This window comes from Pinus tabuliformis, chromosome X (genome assembly GCF_031772625.1).
Source record: "Pinus tabuliformis cultivar Carrire ecotype Pingquan chromosome X, CPIR1, whole genome shotgun sequence".
In the NCBI taxonomy this organism is placed as follows: domain Eukaryota; kingdom Viridiplantae; phylum Streptophyta; class Pinopsida; order Pinales; family Pinaceae; genus Pinus; species Pinus tabuliformis.
The window spans coordinates 1,196,020,729-1,196,031,964 of record NC_142308.1 but is presented as its reverse complement, the minus strand read 5'-3'; the positions used below and the strand labels follow the sequence as shown (position 1 = coordinate 1,196,031,964).

The 11,236-nt window shown below is 32.4% G+C and overlaps 2 protein-coding genes across 2 annotated transcripts; both read right to left on the bottom strand.

Moving 5' to 3' along the window:
* Positions 1–5,078: 5,078 nt before the first annotated feature.
* On the bottom strand, positions 5,079–5,519 carry LOC149144240 (putative aspartyl protease At4g16563). The gene has a single exon (XM_089452084.1). It carries the CDS (start codon positions 5,517–5,519, stop codon positions 5,079–5,081), a length of 441 nt encoding a protein of 146 aa, XP_089308210.1.
* A 2,201-nt stretch (positions 5,520–7,720) lies between these two features.
* Positions 7,721–8,989, bottom strand: LOC149144239 (aspartic proteinase nepenthesin-1-like). The gene has a single exon (XM_089452083.1). It carries the CDS (start codon positions 8,987–8,989, stop codon positions 7,721–7,723), a length of 1,269 nt encoding a protein of 422 aa, XP_089308209.1.
* Between the last annotated feature and the right edge of the window lie 2,247 nt (positions 8,990–11,236).

Genomic DNA, 11,236 nt, shown 5'->3' with positions numbered 1-11,236 from the left:
ATCGACGGTCGCATGTGTGAAAACTAAAGAGAGCATTGTATGGTCTCAAAAAGGCATCATGAGCATGGTACACTCAGGTTGATAGTTATCTCATCGAATTGGGCTTCACCAAAAGTGAACTAGATGTGAACCTCTATCATACTCTCATAAATGGTAAGTTTCTTAATTTTGTTTTATATGTTGTTGATTTAATATTGATAGATGAGGATGAGCTTATCCTCTCTTGCAAAGAGGACCTTGCGAGGGAATTTGAGATGAAAGACATGGTTCTCATGTGTTACTTCCTTGGGATGGATGTATAGCAAGATGATGGTGATTTTTTTGTGCCTAAAGGAAAATATGCTATTGAGATACTTTAGAGATTTCACGTGGATAATTGTAAGCCCATGGACACACCTCTAGCTACAAAGTGTAGGAAGGACTATGCTTGTTCAAATGAGGAAGTTGATGCTACCATTTACAAGCAGCTTATGGGTTCACTAATGTATCTTGTGAACACACAACCTGACATATGCTATGTAGTCAACCAACCTAGCCAAGCTATGGTGAGTCTTATCAAATTATATTGGAAGGGAGAAAATCATGTGTTACGGTACCTCAGAGGCATTACCCTATATGGATTATGGTACAATCAAATAAAGGAAGTGAAGCTACAAGGCTTCACTAATGTAGATTGGGAAGAAAGTCCATCTGATAGGAAAATTACATGAGGCGCTATCTTCAGTGTTGGATTCGCAACTATTTCCTCATACAACAGGAATTATAGGTGTGTAGAGCTCAGCTCAGCAAAAGCTGAATACATGGTTGCAAATCAAGCAACGTGTGAAGCAATATGGATAAGGAAAATAATTGTGGGACTATTTAGTTAGGACATGGATCCAACATTGGTATATTGTGATAATTAGAGTTGCATTAAGCTCTCTGAGATTTGGTATTTCATGACAGGTCCAAGCACATTGATATATGGTATCATCTTTTGCGGGATTGTTTGCATAAGAGAATTATGTTGCTAAAATACATTATAGCTAAGGAGAAAGATGCTAACATATTGACAAAGGCATTATGAAGAGTGGTGGAAAATCCCTTTCTTTCTAAGTGGGAGTGTTGAAAAAATGTAGCAAGAAAGGCTCAATTTGACTTTTTCCTTAGTCAAGTTGAGTAAATTGAATTTCCACATCATCAACAACCTCGAGGATGTCAAGGAGTGTGACATGGATTTTGGAGTGTGACATGGATTTTGTTGCCAAGTTTACTCAGTAAATTTATTTGTGTGATTGCTAAATTTTAGTAATCTAGTTTAGTTATGTTTAGTTGTATTCAGTTAACTCACCTCTAATTATTGTTAGAGTAAGTTGAAGGTTAGTTGTACAGTGGGCTAGCAATCTAATTTAGAGATTTTTTAGTTAACTAATCAACTAGCCTAAAATAGCTAGTGCATGTAGAGAATTTGAGTTCCTTAGTTGAAGTGGAGATGACAAGGGAGTGTAACATTAGTTGTAGAGTAGTCTTGAGTGTACAAGTGTTGCATGCAATCAATGATCAATCCTTGGGAATTGTGGAATCAACTTGGAGGAAATTCCCAAAGTGTAGGGCTATTTTCTTCAATAATTTTGCAAGGAAATCAGAGCCTTGGTAAGAAAATATTTGGCTAAGTGTTGGCAAGAAATTATTCATTGAGGAGGAGAATAGTTATTATTTTATAGGTTGAGATGAGAGCTAGAGCTAGCAATTGTAATACATTATCAATTCAATTGATTAAGGCAAAGAGGCTTGAGGGGGTTTTCTGAGTTGGGTTCCCCTAGAAATCATTCTGTATTTTTGGTCTTGCTTATTGCATGTCTATGCATATTGTTCTAAATTGTGAATTTCATTTTGCAAATCAATAAAGTAGAATTTTGTCTCTTTATTTTAGATTAAATTTATTGAGTAGTTAGAATTCTATCAAATTTCAATAGAAATAATTCTTTTCTCACATTTCCTTCTCACATGTTTAGGGACATGAACTATGAAGTAACCATGATATTTAAGAATAGAGGGAAATTGGGGTTTGGAAGAGCATTCACAAAAAAACTAGACAAGCCTTTGAATATGTTCATGCTCCTTAGTTCTAAGTCTCTTTTGATCACTCAGAGCATTCTGATCAATCTATCTTCATCTATATCTAGATTAAGTTCTTATTGGAAAAGCAACTAATTTTTTCCACAGGACTATATATTTTCTTGAAAATTTTGATGAGAACTATATATATTGCTTCAATTCCATATATCATAGTATAAAATTGTTTGAAAAATAACTTTGGAATTGTAGGTGATAGTTTCTAACTAAAGCTACAAGTCTATAAAGGTAAAATTTGAATACTCTCTCAATTTTGTTTTTATAGACAAAAATTGCTAAGTTATTTCCCTGAAAAAATAAGTACATGATTGTAATTTTTTATACATAAAATGTATTAAGAATAAAATATGAATTAATTTACTAACTTTTTTTTCCTTTTTCTTTTTAATCATTTTATTGAAGGGTTCACTCCATTTAGTTAGGTAGATCCTATTGAAATATATATATTTTTGTTACATTCATGCTCTAATTATGTAATTTAATTTATCTAAACACTTATTTATAGTTAGTCATAGATCCAAGTATAGAATTGTTTGAAAAATAACTTTGGAATTGCAAATTTGCAAGTGAATATTTTCTTATTGCAACTACACCTTTGTAAAGGTAAAATTTGAATAATCTCTAGACATCTACCATTTAAGTTTGCTCTTTATGAATAAAATTTCTAGTATTTTTTCCATGGAAAAAAGTGCATGACAATAATTGCTTATACATAAAATATATTAAAAATAAAATATCACTTAATCTACCAAATATCTTCTTTTGTGATTTTATCGAAGGGTTTAGTCAATTTATATAGACCCTACCAATATATATATATATATATATATATATATATGAAATTAAATATACTCTAATTATGCAATTTAATTTTTTTAAATAATTATTTATCATTAATCATAATATTTAAATACTTTAGTTTCAATTATATAGAACAAATTTTATTATAAAACATATTTGCATATGATAATTTACTTTTATTTTCCTTAATTTTAAGACACATAAGAGAAAACCCTCAAAGTATAAGAGTATGAAACTTCATAGTAACCATGGGTTTCTTCAATAAGTTCATCAAAAAATAATTTTTATTTTATTTTCAATATGACTAGAACCTTTGTATTTACAATAGAGATGGAAAATATATATAATAATGGGTTGAGAAATATGCATATAAGGGAGGTAGGGGTGGGAAAAAAGACTTCAAATATTTCTTATCTCTAAACCTTTCTTGGTAGTGGGTTTTATCCATAAGGAATTCAAACCATAGTCCCATAGTGCTAGAACTAGCCCCTTCTTGGGATAACCCCTCAATGCCTTCAAATTAAACTCAACATTTTGAGGGCCCCTCTTGATCTCTGAAGTGATAAAGGGGAGCTAAAGACCTAAGGGTCCATTCTCAAAAGAATTCCATCCCATCCAATTCCTTGCAAATCTCAAAAGGATGTTTTGATCTCTTGGAACAAAGAAAGAAAGAAGAGAGAAATACAATGCCTTTTCAGAACTAGAGTCTAAGCTTCAACATTGGCTCAATGAGGAAGGTTAGGGCCACATATCATATCAATAAAAGAATGCATTACAATAATTAGAGAAAGCCAAAAAGAACATTCACCTTTACAAAGAAAATGAATGGATATTGAAAATTCAAGCCTTATGGTTGTAAGTAGGGGATGAGACTGCATTTGTTTTCCACCACTTTGATAAAAGAGGAAGGCCATCAACACCATTTGGGTCATTGGATAGAGTAGATTGGACAAATGCCACATGCTTATAGGAAATTGGGACACTACATTTCTAGAATAGCTTAAGGCACACACACTAATACCTATAGATGTGATTCTAATAGTTGGCCTTTCTAAGGAGGAACCACTTAGAGTCTTGCACACCATTCAAAAGAATAAATTACGAACTCCTAGTGAACTTCTTGTCAATTATTATTATTATTATTATTAATTTAAATTAATTAATATTTAATAAAGTTTAAATTAGAGAACATTTTCATAAATGTTTAACATAGTAATGTTGGAAAATCAAAATCTTGTGTGATATAGTACCTAAAACATACTAATAGTTTATAATTTATATACATTTTGTATTTCTTTGAGGAAATTCTTTTTTTTCGCCGTAAAAATATCCTTTGCCTCTATTTGTCTTTCCACTAGAATTTTACAAATTATATTATAAAAATAAACAAAAAGACTAGATCTTCATAAATCACTTCACTATATGTAAAACCACTGAAATTTGAGAAGTTTATTGAGATTATTATTCAAAATGTTGGATAAACCATGAAAGAAGCATGGATCAAGAGGAAATACCTAGTCACTATATATATAGAGATAAACCATGAAAAAAACATGCATCAAGAGGAAATACCTAGACACTCTATATATGGATGGATCAAGAGGAAATAAATAGAATAGATATATATGAATGAAGAGGAAACAGCTTGACTATATAAAGATCAAGAGAAAATAGATAAACTATATATGAATAGGATCATAGCAGCGTAACAGTAGGCCATTAATGGATCAGAAGAATTTCTAGCACGCATGTTGAGTGAAGCCCAAACGATTCATCTCCCTGTCATACAATATATACAAATTCCTCTGCTGATAGCTTCCTAGAATAACAGCAGGTCCATTAGGAAAATTATCATTGTATCCCTGAAATGTGGAGCAGTAAATGTCTGACTTCTGCTGCAATCTATGATAGTTCCACCGTCGCCATTAATGTCAATTGTGGATACATTGGAGGGAAGTGTTAAAGATTTTCCACCAATACTCACTCCTTGTAGACCAAGGTAATATAATTCTTTTTATCCTTGAAAAATTGTTTGGGAGTTAGTTAGAAAGGGAGTGTATTTCAGAGTCATGTTAGTGGGAACTGCCTTGTCACCCAGCACTACCATGCTGCCCGTGTTTTGATCGTTGAGGCAATACGCGAATTTATCGCCAATGCTAGCACTAAAGCTGAGAAGGCAAAGACAAATTTCCTTTGCCAAATCCTGCAATACCAGCAACCCCCTGGGAAGTCATTGAGCATCCGAATCTAAAGTTAGTTATTTGTCCACTTCCTGCGGGCAAACTCAAGGTGTCAGTGAGTAGATGCCCGAACGCACTTGCTGAGCCATAACGAAGATAATAGTTTTGACACTTGCCAGAGCACTTGTCTAGGCAAGTCCGCGAGCCCGCTTCTTCACACACATCTCTGCACTTTGGATCTGCACACTGTATAGGAAGAGCAGACGATGATTTGTTGGGAAGAAAAACGGTCATGGATCCAGAGCACGGGTATGGATCCAGAGTACATGTATAAGTGAGGGTGCAGGCTGCCCACACCACATTACTGCCAGTGTCCATGACCACTAGTAAACCCTGCGGAGGAGTGCCCACACCACACCACATCCTATAATGTTCGCTTGTGTGTTCAATCAACAGGGTCAGATATGCATAGTTTTCTTTCAATTTTGTTGCATTCTGATAATTCCTGTAAAACGGAGTTATTATTGAGCCTAATTTAATTAATTACGCTTACGGTGGCATTCTAGGGAAGAATATTTAATGGAACACCTTAGTGTAATAGGTCATTGTAAAGAGAACCAGAATGCCTGCTAGGATGATAAGAAGTGACTGCGAATGGCCACAGAAAGTATAGTGGGCAATTTACCATTTTCCTGGATTAAAAGTGACTTTAATTAGTTAATTAGTTACGAAATGATTAATTGAAGGCAAAAGGCCAAAAGTGACTTAAGTAAAATAAAATAAAATTAAAATGTTAATTAAATGAAGTCAAGAGAGATTCTAGATTAAAATAATCAAAATAAAATACTTCTAGAAGATTGGAGATCTATCTATAGACTCTTTAAAATGAGGAGGAGATCATTTGGACATCTTGGATCTAAGTATTTATCTTTGTTGAGGTTTGGAGAACCTAATTCTAAGCTTCAGTCAGCATCACAATGAAAACCCTTGGGTGATTTGGTGAGAGTGGATAGAAACCAACCTCATTCCTTGGTGAATTCATTTAGAATTCACAAGAGTGTTTATTTGTTGTAGTTCTATTTTGGGAGGTCAAATCCATTGTTGCAGTGGATATATCCTAAGGCTATATCCACTTGGAGGATCCCATCTCAACTATCCTCCATATTTGTAAATCAATCTTATATTAATATAAATAAAGTTGAGATTTCCTACATGATTTGATTGTCTAATCTTTAGTTGCACTTTATATTTCCATGTTTGTAGTTAATTTTATGGTTGAATCTATAAAATTTGTTTATCAAATTTATGACAATATTTTTCTTAAGAAAAGTCTCTAGAAAATGTTAAAATTAATAATCAGGATATCATAATCTAAACTAAGTTCCTATGAGAATATCAGTTGAACTTTTTTAGTGTATAATGGACTCTATATATTTTGTTGAAAAAATTAATGAAAATTATATATATTGCTTCAATAGTATAAATCCCAATATAGAATTGTTTGAAAAATAACTTTGGAAATGTAAGTGATTGAATTTTGACTAAAGCTATAACTTCCAAAAGGTAAAATTTGAATACTCTCAACACATCTACCATTGTAGTTTTTTTTTTTTTTTTTTTTTTTATAAATAAAATTTCTAAGTATTTTTTCCATGGAAAAAATATACATAACAATAATTGTTTATACATAAAATGTATTAAAAATAAAATCTCAATTAATCTACCAAATACGTATATTTTTTTATGATTTTATTGAAGAGTTGAGTCTATTTATATGGATCCTACCAAATATATATATTTGTGTGTGTACTTTATTTTATTTTAAATAATTATTTATAGCTAATTATAGTATTTAAATATTTTAATTTCAATAATATAGAACAAATTTTATTATAAAATACATTTCTCTATGATAATTTACTTGTCTTTTTAGACATAATAGAAAATCCCCATGGTACAAGAGTCTTCACCAAATAAAACTTTTTACTTGTCTTTTTTCCTTAATAATAAAGGACACAAGAGAAAATCTCCATGGTACAACAATCTTAACCAAATGAAACTTCATAATAACAATGGGTTTCGTCAATACTCATCAAACAATATTTTCTATTGTTTTTTTTTCAATATGACTCAAACCTTAGTATTTACAACAAAAATGGAAAATATATATATAATAATAATAAGTTGAGAAACATGCATATAAGAAAAATAGAGGTAGAAAAAACACTTGAAATATTTTTTGTATGCAAGTGTTTTTGGTTTTAACAAAAAGAGATTCAAGCCATAGCCCTATAGTGCTACAATTAGCTTTTGAGTTTTTAGTAAAATGAAGTACAACTAGCCCCTTGATTTTCCGGTAAAATGAAGTCAATGCTTTTGCAAATTAAATCATAAGATTAAACATGAATAAAGAGAAAATGCATAGATCAACAGGGAATACCTAAATTATATATAGATAGATAAATAGAGTATATAGATAGATAAAGAGGAAATACTTAAGCTATATAGCTCAAGAGGAAATATATAAACTATACCTAGACTATACATGGATCAAGAAAAGGAAATACATAGACTATATATGGATCGGATATTAGCAGTGGGCCATCAATGGATCAGACGAATATCTAGCACACCTGCTTAGTGAAGCCCAAAAGATTCATCTCCCTGTCATACAATATATAGAAATTCTTCTGCTGATAATTCCCTAGAATAGCAGCAGGTCCAGAAGGGCCAAAGACAACACCAAAAAATGCCAAACAGTAAGCGTCTGAGCTCACCGGCAAGAAACAATTTTCCTGAGGCAGTATCATGTCCGAGCTACCATTGAAAAGGAATGCGAAGTCAGGGAATTGAATATTGACATTGGCCACACCAGACACATTGTAACACAATCCAAAGCCACTCGACAATTCAGCTTGAGGAGCTCTTGGATATCCAATTTGAGAAGCAAATTCAGTTGCAATCTGGTTATAGACTTCTAGAGGAAAGATTGTGTAAGTAGTGCCCGAATCTATGATGGTTCCACCGTCCCCGTTACTGTCAAAGGTGGATACATTGGAGGGCAGGGTCAGGGATACATTGCCAACACTCACTCCTTCAAGACCAATGTAATAGAATTCGTTGTATCCGGGAAAAGCTGAAGGTGATTGGGACTTATTTAAAAACGGAGTGTAATTTAAACTCATATTCGTGGGAACTGCGCTGTCACCCAGCACTATCATGCTGCCATTGTTTTGATCGTTCAGGCAATACGCGAATTTATCGCCAATGACAGCACTAAGCTGCGAAGGCAAAGACAGATTTCCTCTGTCAAATCCTGCAATACCAGCAAACCCGTACGAATTCACTGAACATCCGAATCCAAAGTTAGTTATTTGTCCACTTCCCGATGGCAAAGTCAGCGTGTCAGTCAGTAGATGCCCAGACGTGCCTCCCGAGCCATAGCCAAGGTCATAGTCTGGACACGTCCCCGAGCAATCGTCTGGACACGTCGCCCATTTTACCCCATCTTCACACACATCTTTGCACTTTGGATCCGCACACTGTACTCGTAGAGCAGATGACGAATTGCTGGGAAGAAAAACGGTGATGGATCCATTGCACGGGACTGGATCGAGAGTACATGTATAATTCGGCGTGCAGGGTGCCCACACCACACTACTGCCAGTGTCCATGACCAGCAATAAATCCTGGGGAGGAGTGCCCACAGATAATTCTATGTAATACTCAGTGAAGTTCGTGGGATAGTAGAGAGGCTCCTCCACTCTGATCCCTCCTCTCAAAGACCTCCTCCCGTGAAGGGTCATAGACATTCCATTACACAACAATAGTGCAGCAGAGAGTTGCAGTGAGAGGATGATCAAGAAGATGAAATCGAACTTGGAGGCCACCATGTTAACGATTATGAGAATAAGCTAAGAATGAAATTGATGATGTTGCAACATACAATTCTGCTACCATTTATAAATGCAAGCAATGACGATATATAATTGAATATTAGTGTGAGTGAGTTGGAGGTGTTTCATGGCCCAGAATGGCGATGGCAGCAAGATGCACGGGGAGTACGATCTCCATCGGGACAAAGTGACATTGGGAGGGTCTCTGTCCATTGTAAATGTATTATAACACTATTTAAAAAAATTATCTTAAAAAAATAAAAAATTTATCTTACATTAATCTTATTCCATCATTAAAACTAAAGATGAAGAAACAAAGTCAAACTAATAAACTCTATTAGCAAGAAATGTTTAATAAATAAATAAAAGTCTAGGGGAAGAGGATTGCTCTTAGTGTAACTCTATTGACAAGTCACATTTAATAAATAAATGATTAAAAAATAAAGTCCATAAACTTACAAATTCTATTGACAAGCTATATTTAATAAATGACATAGTTTAATTTATAGATAAAATAGTATTTTCCCCATAATCTATGTGAATGCATAAAGGGATTCAACACCCTAAAAACTTGAATTCTATAAATTAAACAACTTAAACTTAAATTTATAAAAATATAAGTTGGTTTTCAATTAAAATTAACAATAAAAAATAATATTGAAAAAAAATCATTTTTGTCCATAATTTAAACTACACTTTTAATAAATAATGAAAGTCCTAAGTGATACCTACACCTTTAATAAAAAATAAAAGTCCAAGTGATAAAAGCGATAAGAAGGGGATGTGTAATTCAAATTTTCCATCTAAAATTAATATATAACATTTAAAAACTATTAATTATTTCAACTAAAAATTATATTAGTGTTTATGTATTTGAATGAAAAATGATGTATGTATGTATAGATATATATCATTTTTGTTTAAATCCATAAACCATATATATATATATGATTGGTCCCAGTTTCATGCATGATGGGTGACCATACATTTAAAACCTCTCCCTTAGATTTTATCCCTAAATTCCTTTTATTTGGCCTTGAATCAATATACAATGCCTAGAGATTTAAACTTTGCTTTGTGGAAGGACTACCGAAACAATATTTTTGGATTAAAATAAATATGGGTGGTTATTGTGCCCTACACCACGCTTTAGGGTTCTAACTAGTTATTTTTTACTTATCTATTATTGTTAAGTTTAAAATCATTTATAGGATTCTAAACCATGATATGAGCCCTAAAGATGGAAAATTTACCCTATATAATGTTTCAAGGAAATCAAGACAGTTGTTATGTTCAAATCTATGTTTTAAAGGGCTAAATGGAGGATTTTTCACTTTATACACGTTTCTTAGTTATATAACCCACCAACAAAGCCTCATATCGTAACACATGCTTGCCATTGGACGCTTTGTTATACATAATGATAAGGTCCTAATTTCATGGATTAGAGAATCTATGAAAAGCTCTTGTGATGTAAGTTATGCTTTTGGGACATAACCTTCAAAATTTGCATGTAATCAATGTTTATTTGGCTTAGAATCCACCTTTATTGTCTATATAGAGTTCTAATTCCCAAAATGAAACTACCATTGTAGAATGGAATCATTGAAACTAAACTAGAACAAGGGTCATGAGTAGGTGAGTGCTTGCTATTTGAATCAAGAAACTAAAACACATGGATAATTAGGTAACTAGGCAAGCATAATGAGTATTGAGAAAATTGTTCTATCTTATCATGCACAAGAGCATTACAAAAAAACGACAAACATCTTCATCACTTTAATGTGTGCAATAACACTTACAATTGTTACTTTTTTTAACTAGTAATTAGGAAACTCTCTTTACCTTATATTTGACATTTGACATTTATCAATAAGGTTTCATAATATTTAAATAATTTAATGCAAATTCTCCAATGCTAAAGTAAAAGTAAATAAGATTGCATATTTTTTATGTTCTTTTTTTAAATTTTAAAACATATAAGGTTACACATTGTCCATTTTGTTGGAAACACATCAAAAGCAAGAAAACTTATTATAATATGTACTTATTCAATCACCACCGTAAACCCAAAAAATATTATCACAACACAATTAGGATTAATATATTATGAAAAAACATTAAGAGTATTAGAACTAAAATGTATAGTAATACGAACCAAAAGAAATAAATCACAACACTTATATTACCAATATATTATGACAAGAACAATGAACAGAAATAAAAGACATAGTAACAAGTAAA

Bases quoted from the DNA above. Each gene is read 5' to 3' on its own strand.
- LOC149144240 (XM_089452084.1), bottom strand. From the start codon at position 5,519: ATGTGGTGTGGTGTGGGCACTCCTCCGCAGGGTTTACTAGTGGTCATG.
- LOC149144239 (XM_089452083.1), bottom strand. From the start codon at position 8,989: ATGGTGGCCTCCAAGTTCGATTTCATCTTCTTGATCATCCTCTCACTG.